Genomic DNA, 26,801 nt, shown 5'->3' with positions numbered 1-26,801 from the left:
AGCCAGCTATTTAGAGGCAGGCAAAGTCATTTGAATGTCAATGAAATAACCATTAAAAGGCTGAGAAGCATTGCCATTTATTAAAAGATCTAAAGAATAGTTGCATGCACTATAGCAATCTTCTAGGTAGGAGTTGTTAATTTGGTATAAAAACCTATTAAGGACAGGGCAGAGCATAATTAAACAGGAGACAATACACACTGTGAAAAGGAAACTGGATTTGGAATTTACAGCCTCTTATTTCATGTTTCTACATGAAATACTGTGCTCTATAATCTCTCCTTAATAACACCTATGTATTTCTAGCTCCCACAGCGTTTTGCATTTCATTTCTAGCAGTGGTCTCCTACAGCCTAGAGAGGAAGGTAAAACAAGGTTACGCACTTGAATGCTCTCCCACTCTTTCCAGCCTCACGGCAATCCTTCCGAGAAAGCCTCTCATCAATGCCACTCCTTAATTGGCCCGAGAGCCCCTCTTTAAAAAAAGCTCTCGTCTCCCACAGGGCCGAGCTCTTTCTGCTATTCTGGCAGAGCTAAATCCAGACAAGGATGTGCCATTTACCAACACAAGTGTACTATAAATTCAAATGTACAGGAAAGAAGCAAGGTACTTCCAGAAGTTGTTGATGTTCTAACAGACCACATCTGGAGAAAATCTATCTACGTGTAAGCCTGACAGGTTGTTAGTTCAAGAAAACGTGTAAGACACTAGTAGTACCACTCAATAACAAACAGAGGATCAGTCAAGAGACCCTGGGTAGACTCTGCACTAATGCACTGAACATTAAGCTAAACCCAACTGCTAGGCACAAGACTTTGTTACAGAGCTATGTGACACATGAGTTAGAAAAGGCCTCTGCAAAGATGATCACTTTTTAATATTTATACAAAACAGTAAGAATATTCAGGTGTAGTGCAGCTTTAACCTCTCCTTTAGCAGTAACCCTGGTGCCTTTGCTGTCACCCACACACTGCCAGGCAAGTAGAAGTGACACACAAAATGACTCCTACGTTACCCTTCCCTCGACTGTTAGCCTGAGGCACTGCAGTTCTTCATGTACACAGCTACTGTAGCTAAGTATGCCATAATATTTGAGAAAAAAGTAAATACAAATGCCCACAGCAGGACTAAGTAGCAATTGTTTGACATCTCCCGTAACACCCAGAGGCATAGAATTCTCCAGTGATATATATCAAACAATCATGTCATTTAAAATACTTTGTTCTTTCTCCTTTATTTAGCCACAACACAAATACAAGAGCAGTCAAACCCCGTCCAGTGAATCTCACTAGGTAAAACCTGTTCAGATTAAAATTCTCATGAAAACAACCAAAATGTATGTACATGCACACACTCTCACTCACACAAGAATTCAGCAGAGCCCTTACAGAACAAGAAGTGGTCTGAACTGCACCTAAAACATGACAGAAAAAATCAACCATTTAGGATACATCTGTAGAGCAAGAAGGCTGTGCACTGAATGGTTCCCCACTGTGCCATTCCATCGGCTCTTTAAATACCAGCATCATTCATTCCAGGTGCAAATTTGAAGCTCGCAGAGGGACAGAGTCTGATCTCAGTTACCCAAGAACACAGGGTCACAGAACAACTACTCCACTGTAACTCAGAGCAGAATCTGGCCCTATGAAATGGATGTGCATATGACTAGCTCTGGCTGGAAGACTACTACAGGTGACAACTTTTTTTTTTCCCTTCACTTCCCCAGCAACTAAACCCACCACCAATATAATTTGGCTTTTGCACCATCCTCACTCTAGAGTTTGCCCTAAAGCATGTACTGCTCCTTTCCATGGAAGAAATAGTGTTGCAGTTCTGAGATGTGAGTAAATGTCCACTAGGGACTAGAATAAGACCACCAAATATACCAAACCACTACAGAAGAAACAGAAATTGAGCTCTATAGAAAAACCTGGTCAAGCTGGTCCATCTGATTTGTCAACGCTTTGTTCAGAAATATAAGACTCAAATATAGTTTACAAAAGGAGTAATTCTTTATAGGACATCTCAATGTCACAATACTAACAAAACCACAGCTTGTTAATGCTGAGAAAAGTGGTCTTGGAAAAATTAATATCTAAACTAGGCTGTTGCTAACAATAATAGGTGATATCTCTTCATAAAAAGGCAGTCTGACACACTCAAGAATAATGAAACATTTGAAACAAACTGTTTACAAAAGTGATTTAAATGCTCAGCACAAATCTAACACAAGCGTTAACGACTATTGTAATTTTATTTTTGGACAACTTCAGCAACTATTTTAAAAAAAACAACAAACTCCTAATACAAAAATGTAGAAAACAAAAAGAAAAATCCAAAGAGACAGTTTTTAGACAAACTTAGTTAAGGTGAAGCTGTACCTTTGTCCCAGTTATTAAGAACTTCAACTTTAAGCGTTGCATAACCCAGCTCAGCTAGGTTTGTAGGTTTCCCCACCCTTACTAAAGAGTTAGTTCTTAGAAGGCTCCAATCTCAGTGCCCCAGGGTCTGTATGGTTTGCTAAGGGTTGCCGACTGCGTCGGTGTAGCCGGGCTCAGCACATTGGGGGAGAGCAGATGGAAGGAGCCAAACGAAAAGGGGAATGCAGACAGAGATGCCATGGAGGAGAGGAGAGGAGGAGACAGTTTGGTAGTAGATGTGACCACCGGGAGCACTGGTCCAACGCTGCCATTTGGGGGCACTCTGAGTGAGGAAGTTTCAGCATGTGGGGCAGCAATTCTGGTCTGGTGATGCGGTTCTGTGGAGGAAGCTGTAGTACTGGTATTACCGTGCCCATTTTGAGCCAGCAGCAACGGGTGAGATATGTGAGGGTGATGTCCAAAGGCACTGCCCCAAGGAATGTGTCCAATGCCAGTGTGTGCGCTACTTGCTGCTTCCCGTTGAGAGGCGTAGTTATTGAGATGAGACACAAGTCGAACTCGCAGAGGATCGGAGGCGTCCAGACCCTCTATAATACTAAGGTATCGAGCAACTTCAGCCAGGCACTCTCGAAACCCTAGACTCCGATAGTCCATAGCCAAAGCATGAGCATCAAAATAGCCTAAGAGAAAAGAACAAAAAATGGACTCTTAAGATGTTGTTTTCTAGTCATTGCCTACATGTAGCCTCCCCACTCCACCCTCCCCTATAAGCATACTTCACTTGGATGTGGTTAGTATTCCCAACCACAGATTAGCTGCCAAGCTCCTTTTTTTTTCCTTCTTTTTTGTCCAACAAGCTTTTCTTTTATATCTGTGCTGTGATGCTGCAAGTCCCAAGACCAGTCACAGGCTGCCATTTTTAAACTGGAATTGGACACTATCACTGGAGGAAAGTACTTTTGTTTTTTCCACGTCTCCCCAGTCCAAGCAAAACCACAGTTCAGTGAAACTCATCAGAAACACTAGTACTAGCTTATCAGAGGGGAATTCTGCAGGCAACACGCTTTTTCCCTAAAAGTGCATTTCACCATTGCTGCTAGTTCTCTTCACTACCCATTTCATCCTGTATATTTTCCTAGTTTGTGTTCTGAACTTTTCATAAAGTTAGAGAAGCAAATAATTGACCACAACAAAAACCTCGTGTTTTCCAAGTTGCCAAAAGCCGCTTCACTTCACAGTGCTGACACATCACTAGAGAGACTCGTAATGACTCTCCCCTAGAACAACCCGGAGCTAGCACTGTAAAATGTTACAGTGCCAGCGACGCTGCAAATCTTGTCAAGTAGAAGAAAGTCCCAAATTCCTGACAAAACGTAAGAGAGTTCCCATTCACTTTCTCCAGGCACTCCCACAGCACACTGCACACCAAATGCTAGGGAACGCGCTCCTCTCGCAGCAGCCCCTCTGCGGAGCCACTGACCCGCTGTCAGGCACCAAACTTTACCTTTCCCTCCTGCTGTATGCAGCATTTTCAGGTGATCGACAGTCATCTGCAGAATCTCTGCTTTTTCCAGCTTGGCTGATCCCTAGGAGAGAAAGGGAAGCACGGAACCTTGCAGGCAGCGCCAGAGACGTTAAGAGGGGTGACCCTCCACCCCGGGAAGAGGGGGAGGCAGCGCGGAGGGCCACCGGGCGCTACCTGCTTCTCAAAGGCGCTGGGCACCAGCCTCCTCAGCTCGGACAGGCTGTTGTTGATGCGATCGCGGCGACGCTTCTCGATGATCTGGGGGGGCAGAAAGCGGGGGGTCAGGGGCGGGCGGGCCGGGCTGCGCGGAGCCGCGGCCGGCCGCAGGCACTCACCCCTCGGCGCCTCTTCCTGGCCAGGATCTGCGAGCTGGTGGAGGGAGACACGGAGCCCGCGGCCGAGCTCAAGTTCCTGCGGGGAGCAGCGGGACACCGGTCACCACAGGCACCGCCACCCCGCGGGGAGTGGGGGTGCCGGGGCTCCGCGGGGCTGAGGGGAGGGAACCGCGGCGCCCGCCCCTCCGGCGCTCACCCGTTCTCGTCCGCGCTCTCCTTCTCCACCTCGACGGCCTCGTCCAGCTCCTCGCTGTCCGACGAGCTGTACTCGGGGTGCGCCCGCTTCATGGCGGCGGCGGCGGCGGGGCGCGGGCGGCCGTCGGGCAGGCGGCGGGGGGCGCGCGGGAGGAGGGCGCCCAGCGCGCGCCCCGCGCCTCGCCCCGCGCCCGTCTCCCCCATGGCGTTCCCACGCCTCGTCTCTTACCCGCCGCGGGCAGCGGGCGGGCAGCGGGCAGCGGGCGGGCAGCGGGCGGGCGGGCAAGCGAGCAGACAGCCGGGCAGAGCACGCCCGCCACCGCCCGCCGCTCAGCACCGCCACGCGCGGCCCCCGCCGCCCCCATTGGCCGCCGCCGGCCTAGCCTCGGCCAATTGCCGCCGCCGGCCGGCCGCCGGGCCCCGCCCTCTCGGCTGGGAACGGGGCGGCGGGGGAGGCGCGGCCGCGCGCCGCCGGCCGTGGGAAAGCCGCGCGGGGCGCGGCGGGCGGCGGCGCTGCGGCGCGGGGCGGCGCGCGGCAGCGGCGGCCGCCGCGTGCGGGCGCCGGCGGGGGGCGGGGCGGACCCCCGGCTGGGCGAGCCGGCGGCGGGGCGGCGCGGGGGGGCACGGCGCGGGGCGGCTGCGCGGCGGGGCGGCCGCGGGGTGTCCCGCGGCCGTGGCGGCGCGGTTCCCGGTAGCCCGATCCCTGCGGGCCGCCTGCGCCCCGCGGGGCCAGCTGCCGCCTCCGAGGCCGGCGTGGCTTCGGGGCGCCTCCCCGAGGCAGCGAGGCCCCGGGCGCCGCGTGAGGCGGGGAGGAAGCCCTAGCGGCAGCCGCTTGCGCTGCCTCGGAAGCCGGGTGACATGGTCGGCCACGGCCCGGAGCCGGGGGGGCGCTGGAGCTCGGGGGGGGGCGGGGGGGGCAGCTTTTCGGGCAGCGCAGGGGAGGCGCCCCACTGCGCTTTTCTGAACTGCAGACCTGCCGGGCAGAGCCGCTCCCGGTGTCTCCTCCTGTGTTTTGGAGGTGGGGAGAAGCAGCAGCAGTTTTTAAGAAGTCGAAGGCAAATGCGCTTTGCTGTGCCGGTGCTGGCCGGGAGGCCGGGGCGGTGGGGAAGGCCAGCGCTGCATGCCGGACTGCCGAGCTCAGGCCCTGCTCGCGGTGAGCACACGCTGCCCGGCGCTGAGCGGGGCCCCGAGCCTGGGTGCCGTGTGCCCCAGCACAAGGCCTCTTCGTTCTGCCAGCGTTCTCGGGCGGAGGTGCTGGCAAAATGGGACAGGTGAAATGGGGGTGTACTCTTTGAGGTGGTTTCATAATAATTGAGTTTTCATTTACATGAAGCCTTTCAACTAAGGCACCTCTCTTCCAAGTGGACTCTTCTGCATTTTGAAATTGGAGGGGCTGGAGGATAACCAAGCTGTGCGTAGTGTGAGGTGCAAAGAATCGACAAACCCAGGTTTCCCCTTTTCAGGATCCTGGAACAGCTGCCTTCAGCCTCCCAGTTGTTTGGGTAAAAGTTCCTGGCACGGAGTTGCTCCAGATTTCATGCAGTTGCCCGTGTTTTTGCAAAGCATCTCTGCTGGGAAGGGAAATGGGAGCAAGGACCAGGCTAAAGGCAGTAGAAGAGTTGCATTTAAGATGGAAACAGTTCTGCAGCCACCTCTAGGGAGCTGAGGGCGATAGAAATGTTTTGTTCCCACAATACAGTTTTCATAAATATATCCTTTCTGCAGTGCTATAATTAAGCTTGTGTCAGCACCACATTACTGAATCCACCTTGCCAGCCTCTGTATTTTTGTTGTGAAACACCTCTGTCTGCACCACTTGCTTTTACAGGACCAAAAGCCAGGTCACTAGAAGGCGCAGTGTTGTTTATGCCTTTTTGGCCTGCAAATGACATATCTGGCTTTTCCCATCCAGGCATGTATATGTCTTCTTCCTACTATGGGGGAAAAAAAACATTGTAAAAGAGGTTACTGGCATTAGGCATTCATTACTTGTGAGTAGAGCTCTGGCCACCCACATTTCCAGCAGTCAGATCCTGGAGCTGCCCCCCATCCTTAGCTCTGTGAACCACTGGTGCCAGGCAGCCTCCAAAGATGCCTTCAGACCTTGTGGAGACACCGACTTTTCCCAGTAATTTACAGGAATGGGCAGGTAGAGTGTAGCTGGGTCTCGGTGTAAGCAACTTCAGTTGGCTATCAGCTGCCGTGGGAAGATAAGAAATGTGTGTGGTTTCAGTCTTCCCATCCAGCACTAGGAGGAACAGACAACAAAACCAGCTTTAAATTACTCTTGTGCTTTTCTGGTACTAGGCAGGGCCTGGTCCTCAGCATTGGTCTAATTGTTAAGTGTGGCCCAAAGGGAAGTTTTATTAGCCAGAAATTATGAACATGTTGAGACAGCGCTGTCATGCACCTCTCTCGCCAGGAGGGCAGGGCAGATGGGAGAGCAGCTCTTTCCTTGCCAAAGTCAAAGGAAATTAAAATGACAGTGTAGAAGGTGGTGGCACTTCTATAAAGAGCTTAACTTCAGCCCCCATTGATACCTTCACAGCAATGAGGCAATGAACCTTAGGAGATGACAGCCTTCTCTCCTGTCCCCTACACTGCCACGGTGCCTCCCATCTCCCTGCTTCACACTGCAGCACAACCACCCTCTTGCCTTCTCACGCTCGCCTTTTACTACAGCCATCCCTGTCTCTCAGTCACCCCACCATCCAAGGATTTTGTCCCACACCCCTTCCTATCACACATGCCAGTGTGCCTGCCTCCCCCGCTGCCCCCGCCTTTTTCCCCTTTGGCTTCCAGGTCTGGCACAACTCAGCGTTTCCAGCTCCAGGCACCGCAGCCACTTCTGGCTGTCCCAGTGCTGAAAGCAGGAGTGGCAGGACAGGGCAAAGCCGTCCCGGCAAAGCAGACTCAAGTTTGAGACATGCAGCGACTGTTAGTCAGTCCCTTGGAAGGGAGCAGAGTCGTCTTTTGTGCGCGCCTCCCGTTTGTCCTTGCTGAGTGCCTCCTGCAGCGATGCCGGTGGTGGCCAGGGTCCCACTGAAAGGGGATGGTTATTGCTGCTGCAGGCTTTCCTCCAGCGGAGACCTGCCACTGCTGACCCTTGCTCTAGTGTGCGCGATAAATTAACTCCCATCCCCTTCCTTTCCGTCTTCTCTCCCAAGGGAGCAAGTGCTTTGAAGAGTAATCCTATCAACCTGTCACCCCGAGTCCCGGAAACTCGCCGTTACCATGGTTACTGTGCCCAATTCAACCGGTGGCTCTGGCACTCGCACTGCAGCCAGGCGAGAGCATCAATGCCCCCCGCGACACCCCCTCCCCGCCCGCCCCCCCCCCCCCCCTCCCCCCGCGTATATCGAGCTGCAGCATCAGCTCTGCAAGCAAGAAGTTGCTGCTGCTCCAGATCCTGTATTTTTCCTTACTGCCTCCTGGCTGAACGTGTGGATCATTGGTGCCACTGACACGGTTCAGAACAAGTTAGCACAGATCGAATGGAAGCGCTTGAGAAGTGCATGGGAGCCACGGAGGAGGTTTTTAAACTTCTTGCACGACCTGTAGCAGTACTACAACCGTAAATGTGTTTTCTCAGGAGCTGAACACTGAAATTCATGTCTGCGTGTTGCCGAGGTCCAGGTACCCAGTTTGGAAGTCAGGCTGGGGTGCTCTCTGAGCCTGCTGGCCCCAAGCTCTGCCCTGCAGATACTGTGTGCCGCTGTGCTGGTGAGCAGCCACTGCAGCAGGACATCAATCAACATTATACACACTCATGTGCATCTGTAGTGATGTCCACATCATCAAGATGTTTCTGTCTTCAAGCCGGCCAAGGATGGGGATAATTTTTACATCAAAGTCCCTACTGTAAGCAGAATGGCCCAGCGGCAACACTTCTGCTGCAGCATAGGTTTCAGCTCTCATTTTCTGCAAGTAGTGTGTAGCTATAAATAAGCAAGGCTAGCACTGTCAGCGTACTAACAGCAGCAGTGCAGATTTCCCTTCTGGATGGCTCCGAACAAAGTAGACAGTCTTTGCATTTACCTGATTAGGCTTCAGCTCACCTCCAAGCCCAGACCTGGGCTACAACTGTGTAAAAGGCTAATCTGTGAATACACATCCAAGCTGCTGACAGGCAAAGGTACCTCATACTCAGTCAGCCCTCTGACTTGAGGGAGGAACAGCCAGATCGGCTATTTTATCACCTGGTTTCCTTTCCAATCAATTCAACTCATTTTTTTTCTTTTTATGCAAGCTTCCCTCTGAGCCAAGGCTCTTACAGACAGCAGCTTCTTCCAGTAGACATCACGTCTCCCATTCCTAAAGTACAGCCTGCCCTGTGCACTGAAGGAGGCCAAGACCCAACATGAGGAATGACACCAGGTCATGTTAAGTAATGGCTGTCTGGTAACAGATGCAAAAGGGGGCTGACTTGGGGTGGCGTAGGGTGGAAAATTCTGGTTTGATTTGCATCCACCTTTGCTTTTAATTACAGGAATATGACGTAATGTCCATGTGTGTAAGAGTGTACCTTGTGTGTAAAATCACACAAGAAATTCACTAACATGTTATTGATGGGACAGCCTCTGTCATCATTGCCAAATGCTGGAGGGCAAAATGGCCACAGATGTGTGTCACCTGCAGACAGCATCCTGCCAAGGTGACAATTTCACCATAGCTGGGCAGTTTATTTATCCCCCTGTTCATTCCTCAGCATCAGAGTGCAGTTTGCATCAGGTATCACAGAGTAAAAATGTGTTTTTGGTTTTGCTGACCTTTTTTCAATCAAGCTCTCTGTAGTTTGCTGAAACAGTTTTCTTCTGTTCCTGCAGTACTTTTCTCATAATTGGACTGAGAAATAATCATACAGAAACCTGCTCTGGTTTCCTGCTGTTGAAGTCCTTGCAGTCCATCAAAGAACAGCCTGACTAGCCATTTTTTCTGTGCAATTTTGCAACTTCAGTGTTTTAAGAGCAGTATTCAGACCATGCTTTGTGTTACACTGATGTATGGAAGTCCCTGCTCCAGAGAGTTTACTTTGAGACCTACTTTGAGTTTTCTTTGCCAGTAAGATGCAGCTTTGAGAAAAATGTGTGTGTGCTATACATTCTTGCTAGGAAGCATAGAATAGAAAACAACTCCCAGACCATCTGTGGCACGATGCAAACAGTTATTTAAAAGCACACACTTTCAAGGGGAAAACCTGACTTTCTGGCAAATAGAAATAATCATTTTTCCTAACAAGTTTCCTAGATCTAAATTTCATCATGCAAAAATAAAAATGAAAGTTGAGCATGCCCTGTAGCTGTTGGTAAGTACAGTTTGGAATAAAGCAAACCAAAGTAATAGTTTATTGCTTTTGAAGGTACCAGCTATTAAAGGCTCCGATGACCATTGCACAGACAAGTTAAATGAAAATGGTGGATATTACCTATCTGACATGGTAAGCACTAACTCCTGGAAAAGAGTCTTTTTATTTTCTCCCAGATGATAACCTGTATTCATGTCCCACCTTTCTGCCATAGCATGTACTAGACACCTGCTGTCCTGCAGTGATCAGCCACCTGAGCAAAAGTTAGACCTGGGGAAACAACCACTACGTAAGACATGCCCCGGTCACAGAGTAATGAACTGTGAGAGGACGTTCAGTATGTGTGACAAGAATGAGAAAGTGCCAGAGATTTTTAATTGCCACAAGGTGCTCAGGATTTTGGCTAGGGTTTCATCATGGAGATCCTGGCAAAGTAACCTGATTTGCCTACTTTAGGTAAAATAAAGACTAAGCTTAACTGGTCTGAATGTGAAAGCTTTGAAAGCTTATTCCAGGCAGGCAGAGTATTTGGACATGGGAGGATATCAAAATCAATCCTATCATCAGTTGTCTCTTCCATTACGTTATGGAATACCAGGATAAAAATAAACAACAGAAGTGCCGCTCTGATTTTGCCAGTACAAAGTTAGATACCGAACCTACTTTTTGTTAGAGAAACCTTTATTTCCTAAATAATCTACATGTGTATCAGCATGTGACCTGAGAGTTTTTGACTCCAAACGGAGGGGTCATAAAGCAGCTAATTCTGAGATTCAAGCCAGTTTTGAAGTGCCACAAAAACATAATAACAAAATGGAAGTGACCTGCACTGACACTGAGGGTATTTTCCTGCAGGGTGCCTCATTTCAGACTTGTTCACGATACTTAAAAACTCCAGTATTCCTACAACTTTCAGAAAAGCCAGGACTTGTAGAACCTGCAGAGCTGACCAATATAGCAGGGCAAAACCAACACCCTGCGTGGATCCACTGTTCTCAGAGTGACCTTCATTTCATCTGCTTTTAAGGAAGAAAAATTATTCCAGGAGAAATAGTTTTCTTTTGAAGTAGGCCCACCTAAAAGATCTATTCCAAATAAACTGAGTCACATGGGAACAGGAGCTACCAAAGCAGCATCCCAGGTCAGCTATAGCAGTAACTTCCCATGCATACCCAGGCCTCTCTTTTGATTCGTAGTGCTGTAGCCGCAATAAAAATCCCTTGTGCATACTTGTCACAAAACCAGATCGCTAGGACATGCCTCTGGATACATAACTGTCAGAGCACTGCGATGCCATGATGATGAGTTCTGTATGAACACCTCCACAGCCAGTATTAATGACGGTGCTCTAAAGCAAGTGCAAACAGTCACACACTCTTAATGCTTAAACCACAGCAAATGTGTTTATTCCCACACAATTACTTCGTTGTAACATGTCTTAAATCTGTGGTCGGCCAGGGAAGTGGTGACCACTTCTCACATATATAATGTATACCAAACATATTCAGCTTGGCAGGAAGACAAGAAGCTGGAAGTGTCACACTGGAGCCTAGCCCCCTGACAGCATGAGACATGTGCTTGTAAGCTGTCTCAAGGAGGATATTTGATTGCCCTCTTTCTTCTTCTGCCTCTCTCCCAACAAAAGTGGAGTGACCTCCCCCATGACCTGGCAAGTGCTGAAATTCCCCAAACACATTTTTCTGTTGTGCCCCGATGCTGAACAAAAGGAAACGAAGCAGCCTCGATATACTTGAGGTATGGAATGAAAATAATAGCTGGCTCTTGCTCGTCCTGCAAAAGCTGATCTTCACCTCCTGCCCAGCACAGTTTGCGCTGCCTCCCACGCTTATCTGCTGTATTGTTGGCAGCTTTTTCAGATTTATACACTTATTTATTTATTTATGCCTTTATTTATTTATTTGGAGAAGGGCAGAGTGGGGGGTGGGTGGGGGGAGGAGGGGGGGGTCTATGTAATTGCAGTTTACACTGCGTTCCCACGCTACTATTGTTTGTGGCTTTGTTTCCTATTCCCATCACGTGTGCTAATTAGTTGGAGCTGCTGGCTAGCTGGGAGGCGTGTGTCTGGAGTAAAAGCAGAAAGATCACTTCCTGGAGGGATCTGGGCAATCTGAACAATTCTTTGCTTTACTTTCAGCCCTCTCCCTCCCCCTGGCTTTACCACTCAGGGAAGAGAGAAGTGCTGATTGTCAAACGCTAGCCACAGGAGCAGCACAGATTTTCTCTTCTGAAAAGGAGCAACGCACAGAGTCAAAGAAAATCGGGCCGGAAAGAACACCTCGTCTGTGTTTAACAAACGATTTTTAAATATTTTTTTTTTCCTCTAGAAATCCCCAATATCTTTCTGTTGTGGCTAAGAAGGTAAAAGCAGCACTTTAAAAAAAAGTCCTCAGGTTATTTTAGCCTGCCCTCTTAGGAAGTGAGTCAGATTCTTATGGCAAGGCTAAAGCTAGATCATGCCATGGCTTGCAAAACAAAATGAGACCTGGAGAGAGAGAGGAAGAATTACCTGAGTCATGCATTTGCTTATTAGTGCAGGCGTCTGACAGCAAGGCCAAGTCACATGGGGAGACCAAATACCTGTGCATGGATCAGGTTTTAGATTCAACATTTGATTTGGTTTAGGCATTTTTTCTTTTAAATCTCCAGCTAAATCCCCCTACCCATAACCTTGGTGCTTTTCAAATGCTGAAACCCCACTCAGATTGTGCAGGCAGCATGCAGCCCACACAGGCACCGGGCTGGAGCCTCTCCGGTGGGAGCTACCAGGGTCCCACCGACCCCTGGTGTCATGTCAGTGGCCTTGGCTGAAACCCGTCTTTCTAGTTCAGGCAGCAAGCCCTGGGGCCGTGCTCCTCTGGCATTAATAATCCTTGTCCCACCGGTCTAGAGTGACCCTCCGTGTTCTCCGGTTTCACACGCTGAGTTAAAAAGCGGGGGGCTGAGAGCGTGCGGGCAAAAGCCACAGCTGCACCAGGGGAGGGGGTTCCTGCGGCTAGTGATCCCCTGTAGGGACAGTCGTAGCTGGGGCTCTGCTCATTTCAGCCCTGGGCAGCTGGCTTGAGTGCATAATGCCCTAATGCCTGCGTTACCACTGCGATCGGGCTTGGTGAAGACACGGGCGTGCTCAGAAGGAGCCAGGTCCTAACCCAGCACATTGCAGGGGGAGAGCCAAGCGCTCACCCAGAAACAGGAGAGGGTCTAAGGCTGCATTTGCTTCTCTTTCACCAGGTGCAACCTTGTGAGAGCGAAGGTTTGCTGCTAATAACCGTAGTCCAAGTATAGCCTGTGCTTTCCTATACAGCTCTGGTAACTTCTAAGGAAAAGCCCAAAGAAATGGCTGAGTCTGCCCCGCCATTGTGGGGTTGCAGCTAGGTAAAAACCTGAATTTCCATCCTCTGGGAAATTCCAGTATTTCTAAAATTTTGTTTTGTTTTCACTTGGGGCAGGGAGAATTGAAGTATCTTAAGCCTGTTTGGTTTGGGGTTTTCCTGTCCTTTCTGTGGGGAACGTAAGTCCTAAGTTTTGGAAACAGTGAAACACTTCCCTGTGAGTCAGCTCAGCTTTAAATGGCACCTCTTTGATTATTATATTGGATGTCGTTGTTTATGTCATCCCCCAACCCTGTTTTTTCTTAGAAACTGGGCCCCCTTTCTGGGTTACCTGTCTTGTGATACCCTCTTCAGCTCAGGGTACAGGAAAATACTTTGAATTACGGAGGGTACAGGCTGGCTGGCTGGCCCAGAGCAAGGCTGGGTAATTTTTTTGCCATGGAAAAGAAGTGTTCTACAGTCCCTCTGCAAGGCTTCAGAGCTGCCATCTTCATACCATCATGCACAGCCAGCCTTCTGTTCACAACCACTTTTGCTATTTACAAGGACTTCACATCCACAGAGTAGTTCCAGTTGCTTTGGTAGGTAAATTGGGAAAATATTTGCAGTCTAACTTTTGATGAGATAAGGAGCTAGAATTTCAGGAGAGATGTGACCAAGTAGCTGGTGACCCAGCCCTCTGCAGATGGGCAAGCACTTCTGGTGCTCCATGGGTGGCAAAGCACGGTCTGCCTTGGAGCCAGGCTCACCCACCGTGAATGTGTAGAGGCTTAATGAGGCTAAGACCTGCAGAGTCCACCCTGCATCGCAGCCTGCTTTACTGAGGAAACAGGTGGCTGGCGAGGAAGGCACCCTATAGAAATATGGAGGGCATTTGCATGTGCATTGTTAACTTCATTATTTCCATTAAATAACCCCTGACTTGGCCCCGGGTTTGTATCTTTGACAACCATGACAAGAAATAGTCTTCAGCAGTGTCCCGTCAGATCCTCCTTTTCCTGGTGGAAAGCATGCCTCTCCTTGGCAATGGCTACTGAGGGGAAAACTAGGCTTTAACGTAGCACTAACAGTCCGTAAAGTCTGCAGCCTTTTGCACCTGTGGTCTTCTACTGGCTTTAAACATTATAATGTATGATTATTTATTTCTTTTATAATACAACTCATGAACCATTCTAGCCACTGACCTCCCAGAGAGATTGCTAATCAGGCAAAATTGCACTGCAGGGAGTGGTGAGTGCTGTGTTCAGATATCTTTTAAGGATTTCTAAGGACCACCAACATCTTTGCACAAGTAACCTGAACCAAAGGAAAAATAATCTAGCAAAGCAACTCTGTGCACTGTAGCAATTACAAAACTTCATCAGGAATTAATCTAGTAAATTATTTTTTAGTTCTTGCAACTCATTATTTATATTTAGAAATTAAAAAGCTCCAGCAAGAACAACAAAACAAGCCCAGCCCATCAGTGAGTCATTCAAAAGCTCTCTGTTCTTTTTCCTGTTTTCTCACTGAATATGGAAAGTGGCTCGTGATTCTGTCCTGATATGCAAGGCCTATTTGAGAATGGTTTAGCTGCCTGAGGGAGCTCCACTCAGACTTCGTGGCCACAGTTGCCTACAACAGCCACTGCAGTGAAACAACATAGCTCCAGCTAAAAGAGAGGATTCTGGGTCCATTGCAAAACACTCTGCGAAGATGCCCACCCCTTTTGGAACAACAAAGTAAGTGAATGACCTCATTTCAACTTTCTGTGTGTGTGTGTACTGGTACAGTATGCTTGGTTACACACAAGAATGTTTAAAATGGTGCTTTCCCATGGTCAGCAGAATTTATAAACCTTGTTTCCTATGCAGTGATGCTCTATATCCTGATACTGGCCCAATATCTGCACCTGCCCATTCACTCCACAGTGCTGCTGCCTGCGCCCACAGGCTGGCACATGGGCAGGAGGCAGAGTGCTGCTGCGGGCGTGAGGGCTTGGGCATGCTGACTACCCAGATCGACTCTTCTGGCATGGCCAGTGGAAGACTAATCTAGGTCCCTCTTCATCAGTCTTGCATAAAACCTGTAGGGTTTTCATTAGTTTGAACCTCCCATTTGTCACAGGCTGTGAGTGTTGGCCAACAGCCTTCAACGTTACCGAGTGGAAAATGTCTGCTTGATAGACGGGTAAACAGCAAGGCAGGTAAATGACATGGTTGCCAAAGCTTGGTTACCAGAGGAAATCAATTTAAAAAGAGCCTCTTTCAAGTACTAAAATGTTTCCCCGTGGATTAGGAGGAAGAAATTATTTCTGTCCTTACAGGTAGTAGTAACAATGGTATCGCTGTAGACCTGATGTTCTAAATAAATGAGACACAGTTTTTTTAGGAAGAGTCAATATCTTCAGATCTAAGGTTTGTGTGCCCAGTTTATCCACTTTCTCAGCTATATCACCTGGTCTAGTAAAAGATATTCCCTTCCTTTGTAAACTTTGCCTCTCTTAAGGATTTGGAAGACTCTTAGACACTAGAGTAATGGGCCTCAGCATAGGTACACAGATTAGATAGTTAATCAGTCACTCACAGATTGTTTCTGAGATAGGAGAGCTTTCATACGCTCGTGGAGAGTTCTTGGGTTTGTGATGACTGAAAATGGGGGGATGGTTTCAGTACTGCATTTACAAATACAGGAACGTAGAGCCTACCTTTAACTTGAAAATATTTGCATAAAGCATTCAGGTAATATAAAGGAAACTGATTACTTTATACCAGCTGGATTACAGCAAGCCAATATTGACTTCAGGTTTTGGTTGTCAGCAAGATTTATTTTGCTCAAGGTAAATATTGACTGTGGCACAGCCAAGGACAGTATTTACTTTGGAGGAATATAAATCTTGTGGCTCAAAACTGGAAGTCAATATCTTCATTGTTATACTTTTTCGTAAATACTAGGGGGGGGGCTGTGGCTAATGGGAACCATATATGTACATAATTTAAGAGAGTAGTTCTGATGCAGTGGGGGAAAAAAAAGAAAATATGGAAAGAGAGTTATAACCTTGGGCCAGTAAAAGATGGGAGATGCTGAAAGGAACAACACAGTTGGAATATTGTAACTTCCAGGTAAGCCCTCCCTGCGGACACTGGTTGTTGACCTCTTGAAAAGTAAACAGCAAGAAATGTAAGCGGTAGCTGCCATCAGGAATGGTATAACATACGGAACAAGAATTTCTGTTCCCAGCCTCCTTTGAACTGTTAGTTGATTTTGTCTTAATACTCTGTAAGCCCTACAAAATACAACACCCCTGCTCTGTTACGGGGCAAGTTTAGAAAGCCATTGAAATTGTGCTTATCGGAGTCTTTGTCACTTGTGTCTCTGTAAAGAAACACAGCATCCAAACTTAAGCCAAGAGGAAGACAGGGAGTCTGTTTGGATTTGGGGCCGCTAATGTGGAAAATGCTATGTTGCTTTTCACTCAGTTGGCAAAACCATGGAGGAGGCATTAAAAACCATAACTATTATGTTTTCTATTAAATCTCTCGGCACATACGCACACACACCATCTTCCTTGAGGCAACTTACAACACTTTCCCAGTCAGACTGCTACAAGAATATAAAACCAGCCATTACACTGCTGAGGATATCAGAGATAGTCCTATTAATTACAGAGATAGACAGCCCGCAGGATCCCATGGAGCTGGAAGAGGAGGAGTGCTCCCCAGAACAGAGCCTAGACGTAACAGCATGCAAAAGGTGCTGACAGGTAACCCCAGCTGAGAAGAACCAGCCACCAGCTGGAAAAGACTACCAAGGGCTATGGCTGGTCTCCCAGAGGCCTCATTCATGCCACCACATCGCTGCAGGTAGCAGGATGAGTTTGATGCAGGCTAGCTAAAATACACCTTCTTAGATAAGAAGCCCATGGACTTGATCCCTAGCCAGGTATATCTTGCAGCTGCTGGAGCTGAGACCTTGCAGACCTGGAGCTCAGCCCTCATTCCAGATGACACAGGTGTTAATGGAGCCAAATTGCATCTCTGATCTGGAAATCCAGCCTTGACATGAACATCTCTTCCAAGTGGTGCCAAAGACCGAGTGTTAAGAGCATGTAGCAGCAAAAGGAGACCTACATGGCCCTGGGCTGCCTTTCACCTGCCAGCTGCATTGGAAGGCAGGAGCAGCAGTGGAGACACTCACTGAGCCCACAAACGTGACAGGAGTCAGGTCTTTACAGCAGGCCATTTGCTATCTCAAGAAAATCCTCATCTGGTGGCTTCCAGCTGGATTTGCCATTACCTGTGCTCGCCAGCATTAATGTTTGCCTTTCAAAAGCTCTACGGACTTAACAGCTGTTGTGGCCATTGCTGCGAAGATCCAAACTGAGCTTATTAGAAATGCTGGCCTCCTTGCTTCATGTGTTATTTCTATTTGTATGTTGTAGCCTCTTCGAAACGTTGCTATCAGAGCTGAGAAAACCCATACCAGCCTTCCTGCATCTACCCTCTCCCTCGGCTTCGCTGTGCCTGTGGTAGCGCTTAGCGTCTCAGGTAGGCAGATCCCCATATGGAAGCCTTGCTGCGGCCAGTCCTGTGCATGAGCGATGACAGCTCTTCAAACAGCTTTCAGGGAACTCAGAGGAGTTGCCCAAGTCATCCAACAGCAACGTTAGCTCAGGTCCATCCTCTCTGGCAGTAAGTGACTCTCTATATGTTTGGGATCAATAAATGTCAGCCTGGTATGAAATGACTTAATAAGATTAAGTTACTGTACATTAACAAGGTAACATCGGGGTAACATGATCGTGTATTGCCTTTCACCAGGCAGCAAATTACTGTTTTAGTAATTTTTCTTCTTCCTGTATTTTTATGGTTTGGTCTAGAAGGTGGAAGAAATTTTGAATATGGAATTTCACACTTCTGAGGTAACAGATGTGAATTTTGTCCCTCAATTCACAGGAAAATAATTCACTCCTGACTAAACAAATGCCAAGAGAAACACAATGGGTTTGGAATAAGATACTCCCCTGCATGACTGCCTCAGAATATTGTAGGAGGGAACTCTAGAAAGTAATGGACAGCAGTCCTTTCATTACAGCATCTACAAGACACAGGGTTGTTTAGGAAAAGATAGTTACCACACAGAGGCATGTGGTCCTCAAGATGAAAACCTGTCACATGCTGAAAATTCATCTGAGAGCAGCGTGTCTTGTGAAAAGCATTTGCTCTCATAATGGCAAGGGGCTCAGTTTCAGCTCAGGTAATTGATTGTGTGTCTGTTCATCTTGGTTGGCTGTAACTTAAGGATCTCACCTTTTTTTTCCGTGCAGAGTTCTTCCTTACATACAAAGTGCTGTCTCCAAGGGTGGGACACATCCAACCCCTTCCCGCATGTCAGGCCTTCAGCCTCGGTCTTAAAATAAACATGAGTTCTCCCGGTGGGATCACGTGAGGGGTAACCAGGCTATAATTGAGTCCCCTGGGAGGGTTTTACGTGAAGAGGAGATGAGGTTTGTGGCTTTGTCCAAGCCAAGGAGCTGAGGTAGGAAATAAAGGGGGACCCAAGAGGAGCTCTCCCTTGCTCTCACCTCCCATGCCAAGAAAGGCATAATGGTGCATTTTGAAATTAATATTTATCTTCTGGTTTTGCTGTTCAAAAAATTTTTCATTCCCTGTGTTTGTGTAGTTTTAAGGCTTCTTTGGCTTTAGTGAAGTCCCTTCCCTTGTTCAGATTAATAACATTTTTTATAACTGGCCGTGCTAGAGGTCTGGAACACTGTCCACCTCTTTGGGAAATAATTACCATTTGTGTGGTCTAATAAATGGTCCCAGAGGGTTCAACATGAAATAGCCAGGGTCTACAGGAAAGAAAACTATGTGGAAACTCACACAGCCCCACTAATCTGCAAGGAAAAAAAAAAAAAGTTGTACCCTGGGGTAAGAACCAGTAGCGACTCGCTTAATTGCTACCATGTCAGCGTGTGAAACTACTACCTCCGCACAAGCTAATGCAAACCTGATGCGGTTAGATTTCTGATTAAGACCAGCTAAATTTCACTTCAAACGAGCAGATAATCCCCGCGACAGATCTGCTGTGCAGCCGGGGCTGTGTTTGTTATCTGAGCCTGGTGAGGTGGCTGGTGGCGGGGACATGGACACCCCAGGGCAGCCACCTTTAATGTGCAATGGGCATAAATAGGGTGGCTGGTGCCTCTGAATCCGTGTCCCTCCCTCTCCCACTTGGCTCACCCAGCCTGCGGAGGGGAAACTGAGCTGGAAGGCGATGAGAGCAGAAGGCGAAGCCCCTTTGATTAGACCACAAATGATCCTCTGCATTTCAATCCCATTTTCTTTTTTCCCCTAAGAAATTGTGCTTCAATGAGGGCAGCCTTACAAAGTCTCCCAAGTCCAGCAGTCCCCACCACGACCACATGAGGAGGGACTGTGAGTGCAGAGGAGGAGGCCAGACCCTGCTCAGCTGCCCCTGAGCAGCACAGATTTGGGCTCAGAAAGTGATAACTCATAACCCTGCTTTGTTCCAGCGGGGCCAGCCAGCCTGCCCAGAGGCTGTGATGCTGTGGCCGAAACGATGCCCATCTTCTCTTCAGCACAGGACAGCCTTCCCGTGGTGGCTCTTCCCCAGACCCTTGCCCCAGACTGGGCCATGCAATGGCCTTGCATTCCTTGGCTTGGATTTTGAGAGCAGCTCATAAGCTGCTCCAAGAGCAAAGTCCTGACCCCAGGCTCCCTGACCTGGCGTTGCTCCCAGTGCACGCTGAGATGTGCTTACACTGCCCGGCCCTTCAGCCCCTGCCCAGTTGCACAGGAAGCCTGTGGTAAAGCCAGGAATAAAACTGTTGCCAGAAGGACCTCCTGGCAGTCCTGCCCCTGCCTTAATCACTAGATTGCACTTCCTTTGCTTCACTCGTTACACAAGATTTCTTCTTTTTTGGTATTTTTAGTGGGCTGCTCTCCAGTTTCCAGTGGGTTTCGGACATGGTAAATAACAAGGCTGCTGTTTGTTTCTTTTAGGTGTACGTGAACGCTTTCAGATACAAATTCCTGTAGACTTTTCTTTGAAAGGAATCAAAATTCAGAAGTGTACAAAGCAAAACTTCTCTTACAATGCTTTCAATGCTCCTGTAAATCCTTCCTCTTTTAATTAAAGCTACAGAGAAGTGTACATGACAGTGATGCGCTATCTCCCATGTTAGCGCACAGGTGCTTAGTGGTGCACCAGGCAGCGCTTAGTGCATGGCAGAAGTGTCCTCATTCATCACCAGTGGAGATGCTACAGAGAGGTTGGGTAGGTTCAACAGGGAGGGGCAGTGCCAAGACACTGCCCACCTCTGTGTTCTGCAAACACCATATATTTTCAAGAAAACGTGTTTGGTTTTATCTGAAAATACTGAGATGTTTCATTACTAGCTCTTGTACAGGGAAACTGTTTTTCAAGGAAGTACCAGGCGGGTTGTTAGGAGGAAAGGGGCAATGAAAGAGGAGAGAGCAGCTGTCTGAGACTGATCAGAGGAGCTTTAAGTAGGTGAAAGCAACAGCACCTGGCTTCTCTTTCAGGTCCCTTAGGGTCATCTTCACAGGACCCCTTGTTTGGGTGGCATGTGCACACATGAGAAGAGAGGTGTTTATCTTGTTTGGCCACACAACATCCTGAATGACTTCTAGAGGAATGGGTGTTGAGGACCATAGGCTATTGCTGCCGTAGCTGTTGCTGGCACCTGAAGTTCAAAGTGGGCTAAACAGCTCATGGAGCATGCATTCACAGATGTCCACCTTGAGAAGCTGTTTCATTGGTGTCATTCTCCTCAGCGCCCCTCTGAGACCTGCTCTCTTCCATCAGCAGCCCACCAGCTTTGATGGGCACACTGCCCCATTTTTGTAGCATCTCTTCGCCCGCCTAAGAAACAACATCCAGCTCTGCAACCTTATAATGCATACTAGCTAACCTCACACATGCAGTGACTCGGTGCCGATAACAGAGTTGACATTGAATGGCTGAATCCCCTGATTTGCACTGCCCCGCCATAAATTAAGTGAACTCTACCCCCAGCACCCCATCCCTATGACCTCCGAGGTGCTATATTTATCAGGGCACTTTGTGTGCTAAGTCAATGTGGAAATTGGGTTAGTCATACTTTCCTGGAAGTGTGATCTTGCTCTGTTTGGCTGCAACCCGTGAGCTTCCCCAGCGCTGCAAGCACTTTTAAAACCAAATGCTGTTGCAGTGTAAAGCCTTCCTGCTCCATTATGAACCAGGACTGAAACGATTTGCATTGGAAGCCAGCAGGAATTCAGGTTAAAAAAAAAAAAAAATAAAAGAAAGGGGTGTGCTGAGGTGGCTGAACCAATGCGTTTCACACGGAGGTTTGCTTTCAGCTGAGAAAGGGATTAGTGGTTATGTGAGATAGGAGAGGTCTGCAGAGAAGTCACAGGACTGGGTTGTTCCCTAGCTGAACTGCTGCATCTCTCAAGAAAACTGGAGCAGCCCCAACACGAAACAGAATTATCGATCCTTAACATATCATGAGAATGAGAAGAGAAATCATATTGCAAGCAGGCAGTAAACAAGGAGAAAAGTTACCTGTTCCAGGTAAATGAACAGTCAGGAACTCATCAAGACATAATAAATTCAAATTGCCTGAAGGACAACATCATCCTATTTCTTGATATCCCTTTTTGGTGGTTATTATCTGAAGTTACAGGGTAAGCTTTGGAGGACCCCTCATACTAAGCATTCAGACTCTAAACTGAATTCTCAAAAATGTTTGCAAGTTCATAAAGCAGGAAAGATTCACAATATTTTATTTAACACTGATTTTATTTAAATGATGCTTTAGACTAACTCAAATATCAAAACTCAATTATATTTCAGTGACTTTGACACAGCATGTTCATTTCAAAGTTTGCACAAATTGAAGCACTTCTCACTCCAAAATCCTATTCTGGAGAGAGTTCTGCTTTGAGGAATTGTTATTTACTGTTGCAAAACACTCCACAGAAAGCTTGTGATGGCCAGAGTTTGTGGATTTACACTGATTCAGTCCTGATGGCACTGGAAATTCAAAGGTGAGTTATTTGCATTGTGTGCCTTGACCATCACCTGCAGAACTGCAAATGGACCCTGTGCTGCCTCCTGCCCTGCCGCGCTGTGTCAGCACCTTCGCACCCAAAGGCCAAACCTGCTAAAACGTCTGAGTCTCAAATGCACCTGTAGCTCTGACTTCCTACCTCATTTGATGGTCACTTCTCATAAAGGCCATGAAAAAGTCTCATAAAGCCATGAAAAGTTTTCCGACTCTAAAACTTGCACAGTACAAAAGCCTCTACTTTTTCATACTCTTTGTTTTGTACAAGAAACTGTCTTCTGTAATGCTTTGCTGTCAACTATCAGATTCTTCAGAAGAATTCGTTTCTCTCTTTTCAGGACAACCAACTGCTTGGCTGCATCCTGTGAGGCAGTGGAAGCAATGCCTTGTCGCCCTGCTGCTCTTGCACAGGGGTGGATTGACTGCTAGTGTATGGTTACCCCTGAGTGACAGCAGCAGGGAGCAGAATCAGTGAGTTATCCAGTGGGTGAGCTGTGACAAACCCCAAATCTGTCAACAAGCTGGAGAAGCACCTCCTCTCTTCCTTGCAGTCAAGGCTTTTCAGTGATTTGGCACTGAACAAGGTTTCCTAGTCCTTAACCTGAAGGAGTAATGCCTTCCCTCCTGGAAGTCCTAGGCTGAGCTGGGAGACTTCAACAAAAAACGTCTATGTGCAAGAAGAAACATCTGCCTATGGTTGGTGCTAGCTGGAGGAGGCCCAGTCACTAGCCAGAGAATGGGGCACCTGGACTCTACTGTTCTCCCACAGGGCTGTGTCAGCTTCCCCGGAAAGTTGGGTTGATCTCCTCCAGCAAGGATTGGGCGATGTTTGAGAGTAGAGTTGGGCAGAGAGGGGATTATGCAAACCAGGAGACACTGGCAAAATGGCAAGATCAGGCTACTGGAGCTTGAAGGCAGAGAACTGGGGGATGCTGCCCCATGCATCTTTCCAGTTCTCATAGAATATGAATATCAAAACAACATGCATTTGTGGTTTGCTGCCTACCAACAACTTCTGGAACAATCCTTACGCTCTTTCCAGAAGTGAGCAAACTATGAACAACCATGAAATTGAATGTTACATCCTCCCCAAGTACTGCAGCAGACAGCACTGTCAGGAACCCTGGATAAGCAGTAAGAAACCCTGTGTGGATGAGGCTTGCAAGCAGTCAGGGCTCAAAGCTCCCCTTACGATGAGTAACACTGACATTTCTTACAGAAGGAGACATAAAGATCTGTCCATCTCTGTGTGTCTTTCCCTGACCTTGGCTGGCCTGTGACCAAGGGGACTGAACAAAAGATGCACTGCAGGGGAAACTTTCCTTGCAGCGTCTGCCAGGCTCTGTCTTGAGATTTAGTTTCCTGTGACCCAAAGCAGCGTGAGGCATGTGTCAGGTTGTCTGTAAGCTGGGAGCAGCAAACCCTTGCTGTAAAAACTCTGGGCTTACTCTACCTGGATTACGTCTATATTCTTAAATAAACAGGCCAGGGCTCATGAGGCCAAGTGCCACAACACAGCTTATACCCACACAACTAAACTTTCTTTCCCCTCAGGAGAGACTGGCCTCATCCCTTCTGCTTATTGGGGACTGGACTAGAGCCATGCTGGTGAACAAACTGACAACCTGGATAATCGTGGAAGACTGGCAAAGCCCACTGCCCGCCAGCTTGAAGTCTTGGTGACAAGGGACGTCCTGCTGTGAACAGGGATCCTGAAGCTGGTCTGGCTGCAGCTGATACAGCTGAAGCAGTTGCCGTTCAAAGTGTTCATTGTCCCCCCATCTCACCCACCTCAGCAGATCTGCCACCAGACCTGTGGGAATTAGTCATCCAAGCCAGCTCAGCCAAACCTGGCTGAGTTTAAGTGGGTTTGGTACAAGGTTCTTCAAGGACCTGAGTCATTCAGAGACATGGCAATTAAGGACTGATTTTGTGATCAGCTGCAATGTCTGTAGGAGGTGAAACGACTTCAGGCTGGGGAAGTCTTGTTCTGGCTGATGTGGAGGCAAGGAATGCATGGTGGCCCTCTGTGTGGCCTTCACACTGAGCACAAGTCATTCACTGGTCGCTTCATTCTGCAGCTCAGTGTGACAAAATGTGGTGGTGCCCAGGTGTCTGCCTTTACTGGGAGCATCCTACCAGTGGAGAGGGTAGGACTCCAGTCCAGTCTGTAAGTGCCTGGGAAGAGCGGGAAAAAAATGCCTCTGTTATATTGCAGGGTCACTCGCTACAAGTCATAGCGTACCTCTACATCTTTCCCAGTTCGTGACCCACAACTGCATGAGATCGGCGACAGCCTCTCCCCGCTGCCAGCTACTCTGGTTTTCAGCCAAGCTGCGCAGATCAGCCTGGCAGTAAGTCTCTGAGACTTCAAGAGCTGCAAAGTGTAGGTCTGATCCTGCCCTGTAGCTGAGGGCAAGCTGCCCTCTGGATCTGCAGAGTCTGTGGAGCCTTGGCTCCACTGTCAGGCATTGTCTTGCTCTTTGGTTTGCTTTTTATTTATGAGAATTAGCCTGGAGGTTGAGAAATCACAAATGGACTGGGCGATGTTTGCAAGTAGAGTTGGGCAGAGAAGGGATTATGCAAAGTAGGAGACACTGGAAAATCAAATCAAAAATACTGTCCTGCAAGGCGGGTTGCATAATAAAAATAACAATTAAAAGAAGAAAGCAAGCAAAGCAATCTGGTCTATGGATAGGAGCCTTTCTGGTCATGTTCTGACCCCTGCTCCCGCAGCCCTCGGGGAGATGCGCAGGGACCGGCGGGTGGGGGGGTCCGGCGGAGCGGGGCGGCCGCAGCGGCGGGCGGGGCGGGCGGACGGGCGCCGGGGTGCGGTGGCCCCGCGGGCGGCCACGCATTGTGCGCGGCACGGCGAGCCGGCGCTCCGGTGCCAGCCGCGAAAACAAATGCCTTCCCGCTGTCTCCTGGAAATGCTTCCACCGCTCCCGCTGAGCGAGTTCATTTCAAAGCCAGCTGACTTTTTGCCCTTTCTAATAGAGCTTAAAATGTTTCTGCTCTCCAGCCGCCTCCCCCCGCCCCCGGCCCTGCACTCGCAGGCATTAATACCGCGGGTTTGTGACATGCCAGCGCAGTACACGGCCATCGCGAGGATTAGGCGGCGATGGGTATCTGAGGGGCCGGGGCGGTCTTAAGATTCTTCCCCACAGCGGTAGTGAAACGCTATAAACCCGCAAATCTGAAAAGCTATGGGTTAAAGCCAGCAAAATCCCCTTTGGAGTCTAACACCTCCAGCTGCGGGGCTGCCGTCCCGCCTTTCCCACCCCGGACTTTTCCTCTTTTTTTTTTCATTCTTTTTTTTTCCTTTCCTTTCTTTTTTTTTTTTTTTTTTTTTCTTTTTGGCTTTTCTCCCCACCCGCCGGCCGCGGCGGAGCGGAGCGGGCCGTGCGGGCGGCGGGGCCGTGCGGGCGGAGCGCGGCGGGGAGCGCTCCCGGAGCGGCGGCAGCTCCGCCCGGCGCTGCCCTGCGCCCGGCCCCGCAGCTGCCCGCCCGCCGGGGCCGTGTGTGTTTAGGAGGTGCCGTTTCCCACAGCTCTGATCTAATGCAGCTGTAATTCAATCTCCGTGTGACCGACACTCCGCCGGCGCTCTCCCACCCGCCGGCAGGCTCCTCTCTCCCAGGCTGTGTGTGTGTTACACATTTACACTGTCAATCTGACAGGCTCCCCTCAAACAACCCCTCTGTATAGATTTACAATGTCAATCAGGCGGGCTGCGGGGGCTGACTGCGGCACCGACTCCCGCCGCTGCCGCCCCCCCGCCGCCGCCGCGCCCGCAGCACGGTCACCCTATACCTGCCACTCAGCCCCGGCAAAAGGACTTTTGTTTAATGGCATTTGTGTGCGACCACAAAGAGCAAAGGCAGCTGAAGCAGATAAGGCTGAGAACCTGAAACAGATGTAAAAGAGATCAGATCGAGTTTTCTGCGGATCCTCCACTCCCGCAGAGATTTATGACCCCTTTTAACCCCATTTTGAACAGGTTAAACTGGGCTCGTTTGATGCGGACGAAATGAGACCGGCACTTGTGCAGAAACGCACCCGGAGGAAGGGATCAGCCCCCCAGGTTTGCTCCAACCCGTTGGGCCGCTGTGCTGCTCCGCGTGTGAGCGCTGTGCACACACGTCCCGGCGGAGTGCCAAGCTGCCGGCTGACCTTTGGCCCCCGGAGAGTCCTGATTTTGGGCTGGCAGCTTACAGCCCAACAAGGCAGGCAAGGCAGGCGGACAATAGCGGACGGGGAGCACGGCACAACAATAAGCTGTCCTTGGAAGTGCTGGGCTGCGATTGTCATCCCAGACACAATCATGGGAGACTCGGTTGGGATCGGTTTCTTTTGGCAGGCGGCTTTGAACTCTGCTTTTCCCTTCCTGCTTCTCCGTTAATTATAAGTTTCTGCTTCTTCCCAATGACAGATGAACCCGCCAGGGGCGAGAAAAACCAAAGGGAAAGATTCTGCTCGGTTAGCGCTGCTAAGCCTCTGTTGACTTGCACCAGTTTACTCCAGAGTTACACCAGAGGGCCTGAACTGAGAGAGGAATATAGCTTAGTAGTAGTTTGGCCAGTGGTTTGTAGAAAAGGGACAAACCAGTCTTCCTTGCAGGTTTGGCAAAGTG

The 26,801-nt window shown here is 48.9% G+C and overlaps 2 protein-coding genes across 2 annotated transcripts in view; both read right to left on the bottom strand.

Annotated features, from left to right (window-relative positions):
- Positions 1–1,216: 1,216 nt before the first annotated feature.
- Positions 1,217–4,753, bottom strand: HEY1 (hes related family bHLH transcription factor with YRPW motif 1). Its single transcript, XM_080380240.1, has 5 exons — positions 4,439–4,753; positions 4,243–4,318; positions 4,082–4,165; positions 3,887–3,968; positions 1,217–3,062 (listed from the first exon to the last, which is right to left on the bottom strand). The coding sequence occupies exons 1-5, from the start codon at positions 4,639–4,641 to the stop codon at positions 2,479–2,481; spliced, it is 1,029 nt and encodes a 342-aa protein (XP_080236366.1). The 5' UTR covers positions 4,642–4,753; the 3' UTR covers positions 1,217–2,478.
- Positions 4,754–4,816: 63 nt separating this feature from the next.
- LOC308060923 (uncharacterized protein) overlaps positions 4,817–26,801 on the bottom strand; it is a gene marked incomplete at its 3' end in the record, with an annotated part of 52,701 nt that continues 30,716 nt past the window's right edge. The window contains exon 2 of the mRNA XM_080380241.1: positions 4,817–6,685. Within this exon, the coding sequence (XP_080236367.1) occupies positions 4,817–5,743 (927 nt within the window). The 5' untranslated portion in view covers positions 5,744–6,685. The remainder of the gene's footprint in view (positions 6,686–26,801) is intronic.

Source organism: Falco punctatus (assembly GCF_963210335.1).
Source record: "Falco punctatus genome assembly, chromosome: 3".
NCBI lineage: Eukaryota > Metazoa > Chordata > Aves > Falconiformes > Falconidae > Falco > Falco punctatus.
Note: the sequence above shows the minus strand (reverse complement) of the source record. Positions and strands in the feature narration are given on the sequence as shown.

What these genes read in the sequence shown, in the direction of transcription:
- HEY1 (XM_080380240.1), bottom strand. Translation starts at nt 4,641, where the DNA reads ATGGGGGAGACGGGCGCGGGGCGAGGCGCGGGGCGCGCGCTGGGCGCC. An exon ending in CCAGGAAGAGGCGCCGAGGG is followed by an intron (nt 4,166 to 4,242) that starts GTGAGTGCCTGC and finishes CTGCCCCCCCAG; the next exon opens with ATCATCGAGAAGCGTCGCCG. An exon ending in GCATACAGCAGGAGGGAAAG is followed by an intron (nt 3,063 to 3,886) that starts GTAAAGTTTGGT and finishes CTTTTCTCTTAG; the next exon opens with GCTATTTTGATGCTCATGCT.